The 23,875-nt window shown below is 38.5% G+C and overlaps 1 protein-coding gene across 2 annotated transcripts in view; it reads left to right on the forward strand.

Moving 5' to 3' along the window:
• ar (androgen receptor) overlaps positions 1–23,875 on the forward strand; it is a 132,786-nt gene that overhangs the window by 18,510 nt on the left and 90,401 nt on the right. For both annotated transcript variants that reach the window (XM_077231102.1, XM_077231103.1), the window contains exons 2-3: positions 16,299–16,450; positions 23,263–23,379. In XM_077231102.1, coding sequence (XP_077087217.1) covers positions 16,299–16,450; positions 23,263–23,379 — 269 coding nt within the window. The remainder of the gene's footprint in view (positions 1–16,298; positions 16,451–23,262; positions 23,380–23,875) is intronic.

The raw sequence follows: 23,875 nt of genomic DNA on the forward strand, positions 1-23,875 counted from the left end.
TTATCAGTATAATATTAATGTACAAATGTTCAACACTCTTACAGTGTAATTTAATTGCAATTGTAATGTCACCAAAATACATTAGTGAATTCTGCATTTTGAAACTTAAATACAAGAGTAGATATTTAAAGTGTACTTACGTATACTTGGAATAGTTCCACTTTAGCACAAACAAGTATATTTAATGCAACTTTTATAGAACTTCAGTACTGTTTTTGGACAATATACCAATATATAGTGTGCCACAAATAAATTTAGTTATACTAACGTACATACGAATAAATTGTGCTTAAGTATACTATTTTTTTCACTATACTATTCTATTCTATATACTAGTCTTTTCATTTTAATGAATAAAGAGAAAATTAATTTAATTATAAATATTTTATTATATTGTTGTTTAATGGAGATTGTATTGTAATGATATATGACTGCTGTGTATGCCTAATAATGATATATAACACTTTTTAATGAATGAAGGTAAACAAATTATAAAGATTTAATGAATAAATGTATTCTTTCAGTGGCTTAATTAAAATACAAATAAAGTGAAATATGCTTTCGCTTTCGTATTGCATTTCAAATTTAGATATAGTAATTATTAGTACTTTTGTACAACAGCAGCAGCATGTACAACAAATTCAGATTGCAATGTTAGCAAATATTTCAACAGCAACGACATCTTCATTTTTTTCTAAGGGTGATGTTTTCATTCTTACGCGCATACTTTCGGGCTGATTTCAGATGCACACAGGTTAGAGTCATTCTCCATTATTTATCAGTTGTTCCAAATGATTTTCACATATACTAATAGGAGAATAGAGGGTTTGACAATGACGATTATCAATTACACTAAACCATTATACTATTTGCCAGGTGATTGTGAGGGTTTTCTTTTCTCATCTCTATTAGCCAACCTTTACATAATGTGTTTATGTAGCAGCGAGCGGTCTGTTGTATGTAATTGCTGTGAGGATATGCCGTATAAGCTACGGATCTGAGAAAAGGCTAAAGTGAAATAAGCATTTGCGCTTTCAACAGGTTCGCCATATTTAGCTTTGTAACTCTAATGATGCACTAATTTATTTCCAAGGGCAATGTTTTCATTGTGCTGCTGATTTCAGGCTGATTTCTGAGTCACGGTGTCATCCATTATCGCTCCCAATGTTATTTTTTTAAGGGTTATTATGTCAATGAAATGATCAAATGGCTTAAATTATGATACTTGTTCAGGGGGTTGCTGGGTTTTCTTATCTCTAACAGCTTGCAATGGGATATATTGTTAATGAGAACACAGTGCGTGTTTCTAGTGTTAAGGCCTTTGGCGTTGTAGCCCAGGCACACAGTCTTAAGCCACTAGATTTAAGCCACTCAGCAAAGCAGGCCCAGGCACACATAGATATTAAAATATGCATTCACATGGCTCTTCAGAGCAGCAGCAGTACATATGTCTTGGCAGTAGATCTGCTGTTTTGGAGGGTGTTCTGTCCTATCCCGTCCTGTCTATGTTGCAGATATGAATATCTGCCAATGCATTAATACATAATATCATTAATAAATTATTTTTTATAAATTAGTAAATGAAAGTTCTTTGTTATCATTTGTCTATTCCTTTGTGTACATTGCAAATTTTGAAGAACACAGCTCTATTCCATACAGGAACAGTTTAATATCAATAAAGCCGAACTATGGCCTACCATAAAATCAGTCCAAATATGACAAATTGGTCTCGTATGGACTCAGAAGACTTGGAACGTTATGCAGAAGTTGTGGAATGTGGACTGTCTTTATTGTGCCTTTAGCCCTAGTGGTTATAGGATTTGCCCACCTTTGGAAAAATTTGCCAAAGGTGAGCAGTAGTTTGCATCCCTAGACCTTAATGAATGATTGATTGATTAATTGATTGATTGATTCATTGTTGATTCATTGATTCATTCATTGATTCATTCATTCAATATTGTTTTGTCTTTGTTTTTATTACAAAAGTGTATAACTGTGTAAGTCAGCTGTTGAAAGCATGCAGGAGTGATTTGTTACAGCTCATATAGGGTGGTGTGAGGTATCTCTCATTCTCTTGTCCCATTGGCTTCTCATAATCGTCATGGTTACAGAGGAACAGTGTGTCTGCTGGCTTTTGCACCTTTTCTTTACAGGACTGTAGAAGTCTTATTTTATTGTATTTTTATTGTATTATAAATGTTCCAAGAAGAAATTACTAATAAAAAGAAAAAGTGAGCGAAAGAGCCCTAAAATATGCACTTCTACATTTGTTTTTGTTTAGTTCTACATTATACAAAAAAAAAAAAAAAGTTAGTTGCCTTTTGGATTTCAAAGTTTTGTTCTGGCAGATTGAAATGGTTTTGCAAGGGGAATAAATTCAAATCAATAAGAACATTCAAATGTCACTGATAGAAAAACCTGACATTTATGAGCACAGTTTATATTCGTTGTGTTCCATTAATGGTCAGATTTGAGCAAAAATTATAAAATCTAACTCTGACTGGCTTTTCTCAAGGTTAATGTGCTTTTAAAAAACCTCAGCACAGGTAAAAAAGTATTTAAAAAAAAATTTTCCATGGAGTTAATATTTGAATATGGACTTGCTCCATAGTCTTGCTCTAAAGTCCAATGCTGATGTGCTCATTTTTATTTATTCTTTTCAGGAATCCTGCAACTCATGCAGGTTAGAGGATGCTGGGTCATATATAATTATGATACTACACTAATTCTACAAAAAATAAGAAAAAGAAAAGTAGAATTAATACTTGTTAATTAATAAGTATATTGCTCTTTTGAAATTGATTGAATATGATAAAACTTAGACATTAATGCAGAATAAAACATCAGATCAAACAGTGTTTAGTATAGAGGGAATAGTACTTCAGCCTTTCTTGCTGTGCTCTTTATTTGTTCCATGTTACGCGAAACTAAAGTATGTGATTCTACCAGAGACGGACATCTGTTGGAGGCTTTCTGTGATAAGACTTAATAATGTGTGTGATAGTGCACATATAACGGTTGGTTTGTCCAATGATACACTTCACAAAAAACACATTGGGGCAAATTCATTAAACAGTTTGTGAGCTCTATTTCAACACCAAAACTTTATTTTATTCATTAACCTTCTTTGATGCATGTGCTAAATGCATTAACTCACATGTGCTGAAATGCTGCATTTCAGTGAAGCCATTGTCAATCTTTCAGGAGAAACACACCTCTTGATATTATAGGCTCATTATAGATTGTATCTTTCTCACAAAAGTCAGTGTTATTTGTGGAAAGCAGAGGGTAAACTGACTTTCATTTGATATAGTTGTTTGTGGTCATTTATATTGGTGATTACAGTATTTATTCATCAAAGGATGATCAAATTATAGGAATGGGTGTTATAATCGCGCATGGCATAGTGTGGTTAGTCGGGCACACCTACTGATCCAGTTATCTGAATTGATGTGGTTTTACAGCTTTACACTGTTAAACCTGTCAGATAACAAAAATGTGTCTCATGTGGTAACATCTAATTAACTATTCAAAAATACAATTGAATCAACCTAACTACATTAGTACATTAAGGTAAATTCAGGTAGAATTTGCTCCATTAATCAATTCCTAATTTATATATATATATATTACACTGTACCATGGTGCAAAAGTTTAAGGTTATTAAGATTTTTTCAAAGAAATGAATACTGTTATTCACCAAGGACACATTAAATTTATCAAAAGTGACAATAAAGACTTTTAAGTTGTTTTAGAATATTATAATTTTTCTGTTTCAAATAAATGCTATTCTTTTTAACTTCATGTTGAATATTGAATAAACAATAACACATGAATAAATAAAACTTTAAATATATTAAAATAGAAATGTTATTTTAAATTGTAATTATATCACATAGTAATAATATTTCACAATATTACTGCTTTTTCTGTATTTTTAATCAAATGAATACAGCCTTGGTGAGCATCAGAGACTTTTGAAAGTTATTTATGGATGGATGTTTGAAATGACCCCTTTTTGTATTTAATTAATGTATTTAATAAGATTAAGGAATAAGAGCATATTTCATATTTAACATTTGTGGACTAACACTATATTTCCCAGAATTCACCTGTGTTGAACTGCAGCTTTGAATTACAATTTAGGAAATTTCTCTTCCTTTCAAATTCCAATTCAGCTTCCTGTGATTCTTTGAATTTTGCACAACCCTGGCTTCCTCCACAACTCAGAACCAACCCACAAAATTGAAATAGCACTGTTTGACAGCTTTTGTGGGCCTTTTTGTATTGCTACCTGATTTTGCATACTTTATTTAGTGAACCACATGCTAAAAAAAGAACACATGCAAATAAATGGCACTTTCATCTTTGCACATGATGTCATCATAGCTTTTGTGTGCAATATGTGCTCTTGTACAATGCATGCCAATTGAAAGGAAAGGAAGAGGAAAAGAGAAAAAGACATTCTTGATATTTTAATGTCTTTTATCCCCAATGTTAACTTTTCTCCACCATCGTTTTTTAAAAGTTGTCAGCCATCACCAGCTTTTTTTATCATACAAAATTTTCATGGCCCCCAGTAGTGCTGGGCGGTATGACCAAAAATGTATATCACTGTATTTTTCAAAATGATACCGGTTTCACGGTATATGACGATATTTTCAAGCATGACTGGGTGTTAACCACATTCTCTACTGATTGAGAGGGGAAATACTGCTGTAGATTGACTTAGAATGCCCTATTTTACTGTCATGAGTGAATATTGTACACTGTAAAAAATTTAACGTAAAATCAACAGTAACTTACAAATATCCAGCAAGCTTCAGAATTTTATTCCACGGTAAAATTACTGTAAATCTGACTACAGCAGTTCACAGCATACTGTATAATAACTTACAGTATATTTATACTGTAAAATTAATTACAGTTCTTGTTTTTGCACTGTATTTTAAAATACTGTGAAGTTACTAAATGCAGTATAATTGATTACGTTAGTTTTTATATTCACATGTATACACCACATTTTATAACTAACTACAATCTGTTACACGCTTAAAAAAAAAGAATGAAATATAAAGGCTTATATGCAAAAAATATTTCACACAGTTATATTACTGATTATTGATGTCACGTCAATTATGACAACACTCAGAAGTCAGTTTAAAAACTTTATTAAAATTGAGTTCATTAAACTGTAAAAACACTCCAGACTTGGAAGGACCAATGCAGATCCCAGATTCTTGCTGCCTATAGAGAACAAAACACAAAAATTGAGTTGCACTGCAGCTTGACAAACATCAATGTGATGAACAGCTTTCATTTAATTTACAGTATATGGAACCACAATACATTCAACCAGGAGATGTGCCAAAACTTAATACCTTTAAATGAGAATGAAACTATGAGAGGGTGAGTACATTTTTGGGTGTACTATACCTTTAAACTAAATTCTAAGATCCTGATCTCCTCGATCCTTGTTAAAATCTGAAACCGCTCTAATTTTATGAATTTTAATATGTTCTTCAATAGCTGATAATGATTTACCTCGGAGATTATAAAATTGGGATTGTAGCCTAATGGCCATTTTCGTGAATATCAAACGAATATCAAATATACAACTAAATTAACCGCAGTCCGTTGGCAGTGGCTGTATCCAGACATCAATAAACTAAAATAGTGCACTTGAAGAAGTGAATGAAAACGAGTGAGCAAAATCGAACCCTTTGAACGTCTGGTCTGAATGACCCTGGATGCCGAGATGAGGGAATTCATTCGGCGCGACTTTCACTGCCTGTGTATTCACTTTAACTGTGCATCGGTTGTACTCACGTTATAAATGTATAATATGAGTTAAAACACTGTGGTTGTCCCTTCAAGTCGTGCATAACATGGGTCGATTTCGAACATAGCCTTGTAGGGGTAACGTTAGGTGCGTATGAGGACTCGATCGCGACCATAGATCGCGTCAGGCCACACGCACACGGTGTAGTTAATTTACACACAAATGTTCGGAAACAAGAACAAGCAAACCTTGTGATAAATAGTATTTGGCTCTGAATGTTTGCGTTACAAAGCTATCAAACTCACCACCGATTTAATGGTAAAACGAATATCTTCACATTTGGGGTGAAACATTTAGAGATACACATCTTTAAGATATTGAATAAAAATACAAATTTACATCTCACCTGGCTGGTTCTTGCTGGTAAGGTGCCCCGTCCTCAAACGTTCTGCAATTTAGTGCGTTTATAGAAAGCAAAATAATAATAATAAAAAAACATCATGGGAATTGATTTGATCTATTTTACCTAGCCTATGTCAATGATCAATGGATGGGACTACATCTCCCACCCAAAAAATTGTAGGCTATACCATATGAGATTAGTTGGGTTTGTGACAAAATTTGGCAAACATGAAGACACACAATTAAAAAACACCCACATAAAATATTTTAATTATTTTTTAACTATATTCTAAATGCCTTAATATAGGGGTTATCTTATGAAACAATGTATTATAAAATTCCTAAACTGAAATTACCTCAATAAACCAAAAAGAATTCCTCTATTGGGCTTGTCTGTTGGAATATTTGTCATCAATTTGTCATCAATTTAACCGTAATATAAGGATTACCGTAATTATTTTCCCACTCTTTTGTTTTTTTCAAAGAATAGCATAAATTGACAGCAACTTTCCTGTAAATCGTTTCTACAGTAAGACAAAGCTGCAAATACAGCAACAATACTGTAAAAGCTATCAAATTGACAGAAACTTACTGTAAACTGTTTCTACGGTAAACTTTCACTGATAATACAGCAATAATACTGTGAAAACAACAGAAATCATTTACAGTGTAGAAAAACTCCACACTAGTATTAATACAGGTTTGTAAGGCCCCACAAAATGATGCTGTTTACAAAGAGGTGCCAGCCAGGAGGCGCTTTAGGAGTGGCAGAAACAGTGGTTTCCCCTGTAACAGCTGTACACAAAGCAGCGCATCGCTCATAAACGCTGCTTTATCAGGAAAGAAAAAGAAAGATTGAATTAAAATGACATTGAAACGTTTCTAAAGACAGTCAGTTCCCTTCAAAGATACATTCATATAAAAACACCCGCGCTACAATTTGACTTTGAAACGTGCAGTGCTCATGTTCATAGCCGGACATACCATTGGGTTTGACTGGGCTGCAGCCCATGGTCCCCGCCCAGTAGGGGGCCCCCTCCGTTACCCGTTTTCGTACGTTTGTTTTATTCGGTTAACTTTCATGCTATCCAGAAATTATTAGCCGTATTTCCACTATCTGGCCATTTGCGAGCAAGGGCTATAATCAGCCCAAAGTAGTGACTTGAGCGCTTGAAAACAAAATCCAATACACTATAATGTGCCTTTATAGTGTATTTCAGCGATCACAGAGTGGTTTGAAAGGCTATAGTTTGAAAGACGGGGTGGGGGTCACGGAACAAAATACCCGGGCCTTAATATCCTCCGACTGAGAGCTTCGAGTCCATAATCAAATGGCGCAAATTGATGTGTATCTTTATTTCGCATAGAAAAACACTACCGTTGATCAGCATCTGCTCCATTGCGATCGGCTACTTTTAACATCTTCAATTTGGCTTTTAGTCCAGAAGACCACACATTTAGAAAAATCTGAATAAATTCTCATATGTTCACGTCTCATTGCTTTACAGAGAATGATGATTTCTATTAATTCCCACTAAATTATGTGCTCTGGAGAGTTTTGAGCACTTTCTCCACTGCCATCACAATATAGGGATAGGCGACTACATGTCATCAAAATGAAAAAATGAAAGAAAAAAAAACACATATAGGCCTCACGAGTTCCCGTTTTATATGATATGTGAGTTATCACACCAGCAAGAGTGCTATTTTTCCAAACATCTGCACGATCGCAAATGTGACATTTATACAACAGTTCAATAAAGTTACTGAGTAACTTTTATAGATAGGCTATTCTGTTTTTGCTCCGTGAAAGAAAACAACAAACAGCAGAACCGCTGCGCCTCCGAGCAACACCTGTTTTGTTCCTCAAAATATCTGCATTTTTGACCGAATCAGATGAGTAATTGATTCAATTAGGCTACCCATTCATAAATACAGTCGTTTGCTAGGTTAAACGAATTAGGATTTTTTAACGAATCGGTTGAATAAAGGATTCAACTTCCTCATTAAGATGGAGACTTGCCCCCATCTACTTATTTCAACCATTTCATATTTCTACATACAATTTTTACATTTAAAACATTAATCTCAACATAATTTATGCAATTATAATTTGCTGTGTAAATCTATACAAGGCTTGTCTAAACAGCCTATGTATCAATCCAAAAATGGATTTTATTGACAGGCCTATACCGACTTCCTTTTATTTGGTCATAATAGCCATACACAGTGTCTTTGCATTCTGATTGAATTTGTTGAATAAATTTAAGAATCTGACATTAGAGGACAGATAGCTATGACAATGAATTTAAAAATATTAGAGTTTTGATCTTCTCTCAACTGAGAGAGCACATCTTGCATTATATTGTATTATAACGACTATTTAATATTAGCCTACCAATAAACTTTGACTATAGGCATGTTGCATATGAATTGTTCTAGGAACCCTCAAGGCACATTTTAATTTTTGTGTAATTTGTGCTACTCCATAATGATGTTTGTAGCGTAAGTAGGGCCCAAACATAAACTCAAGCCCAGGGGCCCCCAAATCCTGCCCTACTCATGTTTATTCAACGATGACAAACCCTTTTGGAAAATCTATTTGTGGCGGGCAGTGTTGATATTGTGAACCAATGAATGGGAAACACTGTAATATAATTTGACAGCTATCAATTATAGTTTGACCTATCCATCTTCACCGTCACGCTTAGTAACACATACAGCTGTGCCCTCACCGCAGAGCAACAGTGAAAAATGACCCCTCTCAAAAAGTGTCGCGCCGTGTAAGTTTCGTTTAAGACACGTACGTTTTATTTAAAAAGCAACATTTTGAGCAAAAAGCTGAGAAAATCACGTTTTTGTCAAAGACTAACGTTACGTCTGGATCAGAATCAGCACGATGATCAAACCAGATGGAGTAGATGGAGTCAATTTCCGTAATTGCGGGAAAGCCTTGTCTCATAAATGATTGACATTTCCGAAAGAGTTAATTATTTTATTAAGATGTCTTGTAGGCTACGTTCACACTGTCGGTCCAAATCAGATTTTTTTGTGCATATCTGATTGAAATCAGATCAGATTTAGCTGGTGTGAATGGCAAAAAATACGAAACAATAGTTCCAACGAACATTCGCGAACAGCTTCGCAAATTTGTGTGGTTGGAACGACAGCTCTCGACCTGTGGTTACAAGCATAGTTTCTTGTCTACAAGACATGTGGACTTAATACATCCTTATTTTGAGCCAAATAAGCAAGCTGACACTCAAGGTACAATCTATATATTTTTTTTAGAATACACACAAATGCCATTTACGTCTTTTAGTTCGTCAAGAGATTTTAAGCACCGTTTTTGAAGAGTGTGCATGTGCGAATGTGCGTTAGTACGTAAGAACGAGCCTATGATTGAATCTGGTTGCGGTTGTGGCTGTTGTTGTTGTTGTTTTTGACGTACTGTATGCATACCATCGCAATGTCATTGCCATAGAAACCAATGCAGGTATTCCAGAAAACAAAAGATTGGCATGGACACACAAATCCCAAAGAATTGTACGTGCACAAACTCACTCAGCTGGCTAAAAGCCACGAGAATAATTTTGGGTTATAGCCCTCCGTGTTGTCATTTCATCGCCACTGGTGCTTATTTGCATATTTCAAGAATAGTGACAAAGATTTTTGTCATACTGTATGTGAAACTTTTTAGCAGTACTGCTCTCTGCTTCACACATGCTTTAATGGGCTTAGCAACCACATGGCTGTGTGTGTGATGTTTTTATTTACAGAGAAGCTCAAAAATAGTCAAATTTAAGGTTGATATCATTTTCAAAATGGAATGTTATGTGAGAAATGCACTACTTACATTAACCCCCTGGCTGTTCGATCTGTGATTGCAGTAATCATAGAACATGCCTTGAGTTGCACAAGATTGATTTTGTTCTAAAACAGGATTTGATTGTTTCCTCATTCATAACTCTTTTGTTTTTACATGCTGTTTCTTGTCCTAAGTAATGCCTGAAAGGGCTTGCTCCCAAACTTTAATTCAGCCTGCAATGTCAAACTTTTCTCAGCTTATCAAAAGTCACTGTCCCTCATATTGTAAGTCTGATGTAACTGATGTCTTAAGCATGAATGTCTCTTAGTAACATTACACAAATCTCTGAATGCAGAACCCCCTCCCCCCTTCTGGAGCAGATCAGGCCCTCCCAGCTGTGTTTTACCAGAGGTCTTTGCTAGAAGGATTTAATCAGGGCCGCCGTGAGGGTTTTCTCTTGGGTCATTATTGCTTTGTTTTTTAAACATACCTGACACACAGAACACACACACACTGGATGGATGTTTTGAAATAAGGGCCACATTTAATTAATTGGATCCAAGTGTATGTGTGTTACTGTAAGATTTGACTCTTTGGGGAAGTTTTTTTTTTTTTTTCAGTGAGTGTTGATGAAGTAAGTGACAAATCTGAGTTGTTAGCTTAACCTGAGACCCCTAAATTACCTGTACACCTAATCACCTCTTGGAAACATCACAAGAAACACGCAAACACACCGTCACATCACCTAAAAACCTGTTACACTTCGCACATCACAGTCACCTTACACATGGACTCAGAACGTGTTTACAGCCTAATGAAGGACCCTAAAATCTTTAAACTGCAAAGCAAGTGATTTAAACTGACCACACGGCGCCCCACATGAAGTTAGATTGGAATGACAGAAAATTTATTGAATTGTATTTCATAGAATTTCAACACATGCAATTCATTATAGGAAATGAAGTGAAAGTTAATTTATTAAATATGTTGAAATATATAAAGTGAATTTAAGTTTCTTTAGGACAAATTTCTGTTTCTATGTCTCTCCTCTCAATTGTTCTGACTGTAAACATTTAAACTTCAAGGCTTTGTATATGGATTTTAAAATGGCACATTTAACTTTTTCCCCACCATTGACAAGTTATCTTTAATTATATCTTTTGATAAATATTTTTGCAAAATGTTTATTTTTGTTAGAATTATGGCACATCCTATTCTTTTGTGCTCCACCTGTCGGGCACACATGTGCGCGGCAATACCAGTTCCCTGAAGTCTGTGAAGTTTAGCAGAGACTCACTTGCATAAAGCCCAATCTGGTCTATGTAACAGGGCGAATTCCAAATAGCGTTTTTGCACCCTTCAAGGGCATTTCTGGAAGGGGACGCCATTTGTAGGGGCGTTCCAAACAAGTCAGTTAGCAAATGGAATATGCAATGGTCACTTCAAGGAAGTAAGTTAATCGTTGATGGTCATGTGACCCAGGGTGAAGAGTCCTCATGACTCATATTAAAGCTAGATGGCAGGAGAGTTGGAATTAATATAAACAGAATAATCGAAGTTGTGGTTTTTTGTGATATATTACACACTTTTTCGTCATGCATTTCATATTAAGTTTACGTGTTTAGTGCTTTATGTGTTTTGCTTAACTAGAACAGATCGGGAACACGCATATAAAGGATATTTTAAAAACGTATTAAATGTACATTTAATAATAATAATAATATGTTTTATTTATATCGCCTTTCCATTGGTCAAGCATGCTTACATACAAATGTTAGAAAGTCATGCAAATATTAACATTTTGCTGTCAGGAGTGGACGAGCCTAAGCCCCGGTCCCTTATTCTCTTGACTTACAAAATAGAACATAAACGAAATTTTACAGCTCAAAAGGATTATTTGTAGCGCAAACTTATGATTTATGCACTGAGTAAAACACCACATAATATATTTCGATATTTTCACAATCTCTGTACTGTCTCCTCTTTTTTGTAAGGACTTTTATGTTGAAGTGCATTCTTAGTTCCCATTGTTTCTGTGGTTACTTCCTGTGTTTGGTTCCTGTTTTGCCCTGTACCTTGTTTTACACCATAGTTACCTCATTAGTTCCTATGACAACAAATCAAAGACACCTGTCCCTCATCAGCCCCTTGTTAACCTGTCTATTTAAACCTCAGTGCTTCAGTTGTTGTTGCTCCTGTATGATATATCATACAAACTCAATATACTATGCAGCAGCCAACTGCATGCCTGAAGGATCTACTTAAAAACCTTAAAAAAAATGTATGTAATGAAATCATATTGGTTCTGTCATATTACATTATTAATTTATAAATGATTTATATATGACTTATAAAAACCCAGTAAAATTCTGTTTTTAATTTATGTCAAGTTGATTTGTCCTGTACTGTGAAAATAGAGTCATACAATAACTTTTTGTTTCTTTAAGTTGTTAGTAACTGAAAATTTAAATCTTGCTGGACAGCTATGGTCATTGTTCCCTGTTGTATGGGAAATAACTTTCTGAACATCCTGGTATATATAACTTATTTTATGTTCTCTAAAGGTTTCTAAAGATACGAGGTTGAGCAAATGATTTTGACAGAAATTACAGTATTTTTTTGGAGGTGAACATTTTGGTAAACGAAAGAGAGAGAGAGATAGAGAAAGAAAGTAAAACGTTTGTCTTTGTGTAGTCTATGTGTAATATGGTGTGTTAATTGAAGCGCACAACAGGAGTAGTGATGATCAAATCCACACCACGTAAAACATAGGTGAGAATGGACAGAGACTAAAGGAGAACTCAGGGGTTAAATATGTGGTAAAAAAACAAAGGGAACTAATGAGATCATTAACGAGGTCACAGATGAATGACGGGAACTCATGAACATGAACACAGACCAACTGACTGAACCAAAAACATAATGACACCGAGCATACATCTTAAAATTACTATGAAGTAATTTGTAAATCATTCATAAATGTTTATCCATGTGAGAGTGTATTTCATTATTTCTTCAGTCTGTGCCAGACTGTTCTGACGGTAAGCGTGTGAAAAAGAGAAAGAAATAAAGGGAGGGAAAATGTAAAAGATAGGGCGTGCCTGTGAGTGTTTGTGTGCACTTGGTTTAGTGATATGTGTTTGTCCTTGTATGTACCCTTGACACCTCATGTCACTGAGTATAGTTATGTCTGTACTGTGTGTCCAATCAACTTCTTGGTTGTGATGCTGTCCCCTTCTCACACACAAACACATAAACCTACATGATTTTAACTTCATCCTCCCTGTCTCTATTTTTATCAGTAATAACAACACACACACACGCACACACACGCACACACACACACACACACACACACACACGATCACAAATGATATTTTGAAGAATTTGTCTGTTGTTTTTGTCCGTACATTGAATTAAGTTGATGGGGTCTAACACAAAATTGGACCCCATTGGCTTTCATTATATAGACAAAAAACACTGAAACATAACAAATAAAAATATAAAGTCATTAAGTTGTGGAACAACATGAGTTAATTTGTGGGAGAACTATTCCACTAATGTGAATTTTACAATTTGGAAAATGATGTATATTTTGTCTGTATACAGTTGACGCTAATATAAACCTAACACATAACATTTATATAACTACTGTGCAACTAAAAGGCAGCATGGAAAATTAACGCAAATCTTCCAGAAGCACGTAGAATGGCAATACATTTATTGAACAAAGTTGAAGATAAACACATGCTCCCCATTTAGTATTGGAAAAATGTCATTTGAGTGTTGTTAAGCTATCAAGTTATGTCTAATCTACAGTAATGAGGAAGACTAAAGAACGTGTCAGTGAAAATAGAAAGTGTGAGCAAACCAACACCACTTTAGCATGTGTGGTGTGACTGCTCTTACTCGGAACCTCAATGTGTTTGTATTTTTAGCCGGAGTGACCTTCTTAAAGACGCCACTGCATGAGGTCAAAGCAATAGCGGATATAATGCTGATATTGAGAGACACCCAGACCCTGTGATTGATATGGCTTTTTTGGAAAGTGCCACAGCTAGCTGGTCAGTAGTGTTAGTGAAACAAACAAAATGCCTCCAAAGAATGCCAGAACTCATATACAACATTAGAGAGATTTTATCCATTTGCAGGAGTCCCCTGGAGTCTGCCCAGAATTCCACAGAAATCTCCACAGCAGATGCTAATGCTGTGATTTACATGAGTTCCTACATGTGTTTCAATTGTTCAATATTTTGTCTCATGTGTTTTCAGTTACACATAATATGGTAGGACATTTCAATATTAGCTCAGCTTCTGTTAACACATTGAACCATTATAAAATCTTTTTGGCAGAATTACATAGATTTTTCCCATTCAATCAGCACAGAAAATGTGGTAAACCATGTGTTGTTTCTAGGGCTGTCACGATTCCTTGCTTAAATTCATAAAATAAAATAAAATCCTCGGTTGAAATTTACCCATGACGAGTCAAGCTGGGACACACTTAACGACTGTTAGGCTGAACACTCTCTTTCTGCGCGCGAGTGCCCTCTGGCTTTCAGATGGAGCAGAATTTACTACTGATCACAGAGCCGTGCTGCACTGACAAGCTGCGCATAAAGTAATTGCAGCCTTTGCTAAATCATGTGCGGTTTAATTCCGAATAATCGTGCAGCCCTACTGCAATTCAATTGAATAAATATATGCCCTCTGGGTTTAATATATATATATATATGCACTTAAGACAAAACTGACCATGTTTACGAGGATACCTACCAAAACAGCATTTTGACATTTTGTGTGTAAGCTATTTGACCGTTCAGGCTCAATCAGAAGCCCACAGTATACTTTGCTTATTTGAACAGGGTCTCTTTCGCAGCTTAATGCGCTTTTAGTGACACTGTTTAATCGGGCACTTATCGCAGTTTAGCAACAGTAGACTGCATTTTACAACACTCACTTATTTAGCTGGTTTGGATGTTAAGTTTGGCTTAGGGAGGAACGAAAGGGCACCACTGAATGTGGCAGTGGCACAATAATCATTTTAAATCAATTATCTTGTTTTCATAATCGTTGGAAGCCAAAATCGAAATCGAAAATCAATTATGGATTACTCGCACAGCCCTAGTTTCAGTCCATATTGTTGGTTAACAAGGCTGTGTATTACTCTATACTGTTAAATTAATATAAATTAAAGTTAGTAAAAAAAATTGTACAATAGGGGAAAACAAAGTTTTATTCTATAGATGTTTGGTAAATAAAAAATCTCAAATCTAATGCACACAAAGGACAAACTAATCTTTGAGGGATGTTTTCAAGTTTAAGTGAACAGTCATTTTCCCATAATACATTTCCTGTTGGTTAGACTTGTTAGACTCTCGGGAATGGTATGAACCATCAGCACCAAACCACCAGGTGAAAACAGAGGAGAAAAGAGGAAAAGAAAGGTGACAGTGAGATTTCAATGAGTTTTTTTTATTTTTTATAGGTTTGGACTGACATAATGCATCGCCTTAGCTCTCCGTTGCAAGTTTCTTTTCTTTTTTTATTGTACTCTCTCCTTTACACAAAGATGTAAATGTACAGAGTTTGACCACTTGTTCTAGACAGCCAAGAAAATATCAGAAATATGCCCTTCTCCTAATCTCAGTCATTTCGTTCACTTTTCCTTTCTCACTATGTGTGTGGTGACAGAATTGGCTGCCATCATCAGAACAGAATAATGATACTGAATGACTCTCTTTAACTCAGAATCTTTCCATCATTCCTTAAAGCAATAAAGCAGTTATTACCCTTCTTTAGAGACCTGGCACTTGCATTAGGATAAAGTCACCTCTACTTACCACCATCATTTGGCCACTGACACACACAGGCACACGTACCATCTTTCAATTGTGCATTTTCATAGGGAATATTATCTCTGAGTGCTGGACCTGCAAATTACATTTCTAATTTAACAGCCGCACACTGGACAATTAATGTAAAACTTTAGAGATATTTAACTGCGACCTACCTACACTATTTTTTATTCTGTTCAATTATGTGAATGCACATGTACATGTGCATACAAATACGGACCCATTACTCTTATATCTCTGTGCTTGTTTGGATGAGAGCTGGTATGCTTGTCCTGTTCAAATTACTGATAATGGATCACATATTTGTTCCTCACAATTGACATTACAGTGAAAGAACAAGTTCCATGTTTGCAGTATATTTGTTTTCCTCTGCTGATATAAAAGAGAACAGAACATTTATGTCAGTGTTTTGTCATGCCATTAGTTTATGCTGTGTTTTTATTTTTAGGTTTGATGGAGGGAGGAGTGACATTTTCCCAATGGAGTTTTTCCTTCCTCCTCAAAGGACATGCCTAATCTGCTCTGATGAAGCATCTGGATGTCACTATGGAGCCCTCACTTGCGGAAGCTGCAAAGTGTTCTTCAAGAGAGCTGCTGAGGGTAACAAAAACACACCCATTATAACACAAGTCTGGCTTTGGATTGTATTAACGGATAAATATATTCACCGTATGTGAAGACTGTATTCACTTTAATTAGAACTTTTAACTACAGCTTTAAACTGTCATTAAAGCCACATTAAATGCCGCTCTAGTGTTTTCACGAAGGTATATACTTTTGACCATGTGTCTAGGACAGCTTTTATTGTTTTTAATAATGTTACTGAATATAGCAACAATTGGCACACATAATAATCAGGCATTCAGAAATTCAGTTAGAGAGAGAGAGAGAGAGAGAGAGAGAGAGAGAGAGAGAGAGAGAGCAAGTAGGCAACACTTTATGTCTTAACTGTACACAAATTAGGGACACATTCTTTCCCTGTTATGCAACCCAAAAGAATGTGTTGCAGTGAAAATCGAATACGTACAACCTTAGAAAGTACAGAATTGGCTGTGATGTGTGCAAAGACTTGCCATAAAAATATCAGTAATCAGTGATACTCACACAAAGAGACTTAACCATCGACTTGAGCATTATTCATGTATCTTATTTATTTCCTCTCCCCATTGAAAATGGAGTAAGAAATGTTTATTGAGCAGGAATAAATTACATTACAAAATGTATTAAACCACTGGGGACTAAGCTCTTTTTGGTCCGTTTTCTCTATTTTTACATTTGGGCTCATAAACGTCCTCGGGTTACGACTGTAACCCTTGTTCCCTGAGAAAGGGAACGAGGACTGCGTCGATTGACACTTTGGGGGAACGACCCTCAGCGTAGCGCCTCTGAAGTATGAATGAAACTAAGCCAATCTCTGATTGGTGTTGCGTCATGACGTAATGTGTGACGGCATACAAGCGGAAGCTATAAAGGACGCCGGCACACATGAGATGTCAGCTTCTGTGATGAAGCAAGCGCTCCCAGGCAGGGGAAGGCGTGGCGAAGGGACGCAGTCCTCGTTCCCTTTCTCAGGGAACAAGGGTTACAGTCGTAACCCGAGGAGGTATTGACGGAATGTCCAGGCTATAGAACCTAATAAAGTTATGAGGGGTGGTCCATCCAGCTGCATCGCAGACTTCCTGGATCGGGGCCCCCGCGAGAAGGGCTCTAGAGGACGCCATGCCTCTGGTTGAATGAGCCCTCACGGCCAAAGGTGAAGCCAAACTACGCACCTGGTAGGCCAAAGAAATAGCATGGACAATCCAGTTGCTGAGGGTCTGTTTGGAGGCGGGAAGACCCTTCTTGGGCGACCCGAAACACACCAGCAACTGGTCCGACTTCCGCCATGAAGAGGACCTCTGAATGTAAATTTTTAGAGCTCTGACAGGGCAGAGCAGATGAAGTCTCTCCTCATCCGCCGTCACGTGAGGTGGAGGATGAAAAGCCGGCAGAACCGTAGGCCGTGCCGCATTAGATGGCACCTTAGGCAAATAGCCAGGCCTAGGATGTAGGATGGCTTTAATGTCGCCTGGAGCAAACTCCAGGCACCCGTTAGATATAGAGAGCGCCTTGAGATCTCCTACCCTCCTCAGAGAAGTAATGGCCAACAGAAAAAACACCTTCAGGGAAGGTTCTTGGCCTCAGCCGACTCCAATGGTTCGAAGGGGGCTTCGGCCAGCCCCATGTGGGAACCCTGGAACGAGCCGCAGGTCTCATCCTCCAAGCCCCACGGAAGAAAACGTATGACCAACTGCTGTCTCCCCAGAGGCCCATCACCCAGAGGAGCGTGGAAAGCCGCAATGGCAGCCACGTACACCTTGAGTGTGGACGGGGTTAAGACCAGCTGAAAAGCGATCTTGGAGGAACTCCAGAACTGAAGCCACTGGGCAGTTAACTGGATCCACCTCACGCCCTCTACACCAATTGGTAAAGACATTCCAATTTAATCCGTACAATTTCCTCGTGGAGGGAGCTCTAGAGCTGAGTATGGTCTCCACTACTCCAGCTGATAGGCCGGCCTCTAGGTACTGTGCCCCCTCAGGGGCCAGACCCACAGCTTCCATAGCTCGGGCCGAGGGTGAAATATTGAGCCCTCTGCCTGTGTCAGCAGGTCCCTCCTGAGGGGAATCTCCCACGGAGGGCCGTCTAGGAGCGATACAATGTCTGAGAACCATACTCGGGCCGGCCACAACGGGGCTACCAGCAGTAGACTGATCCTGTCGCGAAGGACCCTCTCTAGAACTCCCGGGAGCAGAGCGATCGGGGGAAATGCATACAGACGCAGCCTCGGCTACGTCTGCACCATGGCATCCAACCCCAGCGGGGCTGGATGAGTGAGGGAAAACCACAGTGGACAGTGGTTCGTCTCTCGAGACGTGAATAGGTCCACTTCCACTGGGCCAAACCTCTGAGATATTGACTCCACCACCTCGTGTGGAGTCTCCATTCCCCTGGCCTCAGCCCCTGTCTCGACAGGATGTCTGATCCCTGATTTTGACTCCCTGGGATGTATGTTGCTCGTAGAGATAACCGCTTCCCCTGGGACCACAGGAGGATCTGATGCGCCAGTCTGCATAGAGGGCGAGACCTCAGACCCCCCTGATGGTTTATATAGGCCACAACCGACATATTGTCTGACCTCACAAGGACATGATGACCTTTGAGGTCCGGCAGGAAGCTCCTCAGAGCTCGGAGCACCGCCAACATCTCCAGGCAGTTTATGTGCCAGGAGGAATGATGGTCCTGCCATAGGCCTGTCGTAAAGCGGCCGTCCATGACCGCGCCCCAGCCCGTGAGGGAGGCGTTTGTCGAAACGGTTTTCCGGGGACGTGACACTCCCAACACTGGACCTTGGGACAGAAACCAAGCTTTTTTCCACATAGATAGGGAACGAAGGCATCTGCGCGTAAACCTGATCATGCGGAACGGGTCCCCCCTCGGGGAGAACCCCTTGGTTTTCAACCACCACTGGAGGGCCCTCATGTGCAGTAGCCCAAATGGAATAATGTTGGATGCTGCTGCCATGAGCCCCAACACTCTTTGAAAATGTTTCACAGTAATGGCTTGGCCTAACTTTATCCTGGACATTGTGGCCAGAATGGACTCGATCCGTGCAGGAGACAATCGTGCCCGCATCGTGACCGAGTCCCACACCACTCCCAGGAACGTAGTTCTCTGGGCTGGTGTCAACACGCTCTTTTTCGTGTTGAGTCTCAACCCCAGGCTTTGAATGTGGGCGAGGACGACAACTCGATCCTGAACCGCCAGCTCTTGTGACTGGGCCAGAATCAGCCAGTCGTCGATATAATTGAGCACCCTGATGCCCTGGAGCCTCAGCGGTGCTAGTGCTGCATCCATACATTTGGTAAATGTGCGTGGGGAGAGAGCTAGGCCGAACGGAAGAACCCGATATTGGTACGCTTCACCCCCGAAAGCGAACCTCAGGAACTTCCTGTGAGATGGAAGGATGGATATTTGGAAGTAAGCATCCTTTAGATCTATCGGGACAAACCAATCCTCGGATTGAATTTGACTCACGATTGTGGGAATAGTGAGCATCTTGAACCTGAATCTCCTCAGAGAAAGATTCAAGTGTCTGAAATCTATTATTGGACGGAACCCCCCATCCTTTTTGGGAACTATAAAGTAGCGGCTGTAAAACCCGGACTCCCTGTCCGGTGGAGGAATATGTTCTATAGCCTCCTTTACCAGCAGGGAGTTTACTTCCTGTTCCAATACCCGACACTGCACTGGGTTGACTGCAGTCCAGACCACCCCGTTGAACCTTGGTGGGCATAAACCGAACTGCAGCCTGTACCCCTTTTGAATGGTGCGCAGGGCCCAAGGTGAAATATTCGTGAGATTTTTCCATGCATCGAAATATTTTACCAAAGGAACCAGGCTCTCGAGCCTGGCTTCGGGTACCAATCGGGATTCGTTCTCGACCCCCTGAAGCGGATCTCCGGCAGGGTTTGACCGAAAACGATTCTCGATGGGCGGACGCGATTGCTGCCTGGCCGCAAGCCTGTGGGGCAGACAGAGCAGCGTACGTTCGCTGGAAACCGATGTGTCCCGAAGCGCACTTAATGGCGGGATACAGACATCAACTTCCTGAGGGCTCCCATGAGGGAGGCTCTTTCGGTTTTGTTCTCGACACCCTAAAGTGGAGGACCGGCAGGGAATAATCAAAAACCGTTTCCGATGGGCGAACATGAGCACTGCCTGGCCGCAAGCCATTGGAGCGGACACTGCATTCGCTGAAAACCGATGTGTCCCGAAGCGCACTTGACGCTGGATACAAACATCGATTTTTTGAGGGCTCCGCGGAAGAGCAATTCTCGCTCGTCCCTCTACGGGGGGGGATAGCCCTGTTATTTTTGTCTCGTTTTCGATACCCTGAAGCGGAGGACCGGCAGGGAAGAATCGAAAAACGATTTTTGATGTGCAGAAGGAACACTGCATGGCCGCAAGCCTGCGTTCGCTGCTTATCATTTTAATTCCTCAGAAATAAATGTAGCCATAAACACTGTATAAGTGAAACACGGTCTGAATGGTAGGCTGAATTAAAATATCTAACTTCCGATAGGCTATTCAAAAGTCAGAAATATTTCATCATTTTAATTTCTTAAAATTAAATGCAGCCATAATTACCAGACAATACTGTTTTGTGATAGGCTATACGGTCTCGTAATCCACACGCTGCCTCGGCAACGCGAGATTCGAGTCATTCACAATATATTTGGCTTCCAAAACAAGAAGAAAGTCAACAGGTGCGAGGCTGAAACATCCGACAGTGCACGGATATACGCGTCGAGATATTTCTCAATGAACACAGCCAGCACCCTCAGGAGCGACTGTTCATGCCTCGCACTCACACAGAATCTTTATTGCAAAGTAAACACGTAATCTACGCATTGCCTCGGCAAACGCGAGATCCGAGCAACTAGATTCTGTATTGCAATGTAGACCTTTGATCTAGAACGCGCTGCCTCGACAAACGCGAAATCCAAGTCACACAACAATAGTGAACAGTTTTTGAACAAAAAATATATTTGTCAAAGCATTTGCTTGACAGACATGTGTAATTTTTAAATAAAATGTGTAAAGAACAATGAAAAATTGAACTTTATTTACAAATAGTCCCAGGCGTTTTACTTAGGAATGCTTAGAATTTTTAAAGCAATGCTTTCTCCTTGTCACTCTCCAGTAATTGTTCCAGAGGTTGTTCCACCGTAAATCGTTTACTGCTTACCATCATAAAAGTGCTAAAACAATAAATAATGCTATAATTTTATGTATATATATATATATATATATATATATATTATAATTGTTCGGTCTCTCTCTCAAATCTCTGAGCGCTCTCGCTCCGTAAAGCCTTGTTTAAACTCGACGTGTCCGTTCGCTTTCTGTCGTCTCTGCCACTCAACGCTGTTTGCGTAATAGTATATAGTACCACCCCTTGCAAGGTTACAGAGTCTTCCAATTTTACTAGAATACGTCATGGTAACCTTCCTCTGACTGGGTAAGAAAAATATTCCTCCATCGGCAATTTTTCCATTGGTTGTTGCCCGTGAATCTGCCAAACAACATCGATTTCATTGGCCTTTGACGTAGTGGTATTGCGCAACAAGGAAGTGTGTATACAAGCCGGGTAAGTTTGTTATCACTGTTTTCAGTGGAATCTGAGGAAGACGGTAAAAAAGACCGCACCTCTCTATCATTAATAGTTTTTAAGATAATTACACATTTGTAAAAGTATGCCATTTTGGGTGGTACCGCCCAATCCGTCCCCAGAGGGTTAAAATAGAAAACAGCTATATAACAAAGTTTAATTAATAATGTTTAGGCTATATAGACCAATGTTCATCATGAAAATAAATCTAGTTTAAGTTGCAGAGTATAACACACTCTTCTGATAAACTGATGACCTTTTTGCTTTGAACACCCACAGAGATTGTGGAACAAAACAATTTATGAAAGTTAAGAGGAGTAAAAATGTACCTCAGTTTAATCAAATACAGAAATATCACACTATTATACTGTTTCAACAGGTGTCAGTTTGAGACAGAGAGTGACGTGGGACAATATACTAAGAGGAGAAGTCTTATACTGGCCTCCTTATTGTCATTTATGAAAAATTTTAGATCGATCTGCAAGGTTATAGAGGGCTTTCTGAATTTGTGCAATTTGTAAGGTGAGGTGTGCATAGGATCAATTGCAAAAAAGAATCACTGTTTTCAAACAGGTTTCCTGGGCACAGACAAAAAGTATTTAAAAATGACACTCTTCAGCCTTATAAAATGATTGCATGCAAAACCTAATTACAGTTAAATGCATTATGTAAAATCTGATTATTGTGGTGTGTGTTATTTTTGTAAATCTTATTTATTGCATTATTTAATGCATTATACATTTTGATTGTGTTGCTTTTGTGCTTGATTTATTGTTGATTAGGCTTTACTGCAGTTTTTTTTTTCTGTTTTTGTTTTAATTGTATATATGTCTGGCAGTGGATGTCTGTCACGTCTCATTGTAATTTTATGTCAGACCTGACTGCAGTTGTGTAGGTTACTACACACACACACACACACACACACCGCAGAACCTCTTTTCAAATCTCACTGCACTCTTCATTTGGCTGTCGTCAGGTTCCCAGAGTGAGGGCTGTGACCTATCAGACTGGCTTGCCACGTTAACAGCTCCTCTAATTGGAGCATTCTGTGTGTGTGTGTTCTCTATTTTTATTCTGATTTAGGTTTTATCTTGATGTAAATGGGATGCTCTCAGCTCTGTCCTTTCTGAAGCTTTACTTTGGCTGCCAACTGTCTTAAAGTTAAAACTTCTGAAGAACATCTGTTTCTCTCTCTTAGGGAAGCAGAAGTATCTCTGCGCTAGCAGGAATGACTGCACCATAGATAAACTGAGAAGGAAGAACTGCCCATCCTGCCGTTTGAGGAGGTGTTTTGAGGCTGGGATGACCCTGGGAGGTAATTCATATCTGCTCTATTCTTATGGAATGTATAGTGGTTGGTTATAGAGATAGTTCACCCCAAAATTAATAATTTAATTACCCTCATGTTGTTCCAAATCGTTAGGATTTTCATTCTTCTCTGCAACAACCAATTTTACATTTTGTTCAAATTTTGGAAATTCTTTTTGCATTTTACAGTAGTTAATTGTGACCACACAACTGTCTAAAAACATCAAAAAAGCAGTGTATAGTAGTCATTACGACTTGTGCGCTATTTTCCAAGTCTTTTGAACTTTTACTATATTTTATGTGTGATTTTTATGTGTGGAACAGGCCAAAATTTAAGTGACTTTTCTTCCCCTCCAGTGGGCAGAGAACTGCTGTGAATCATCCAGTTGTGAACCGAATCAGTCCAATTTGTGAGCGAATCATTCAGTTTGATTTGTGAAACTCACAGTCACTTAGATCAATCATGGAAAAGAACTGACTCAAAAGAACAATTTGTTCACAAA

The sequence above is a fragment of the Siphateles boraxobius genome, unplaced genomic scaffold (assembly GCF_051911475.1).
Source record: "Siphateles boraxobius isolate OS27281-9 unplaced genomic scaffold, OSU_SipBor_1 16, whole genome shotgun sequence".
Taxonomy (NCBI): domain Eukaryota; kingdom Metazoa; phylum Chordata; class Actinopteri; order Cypriniformes; family Leuciscidae; genus Siphateles; species Siphateles boraxobius.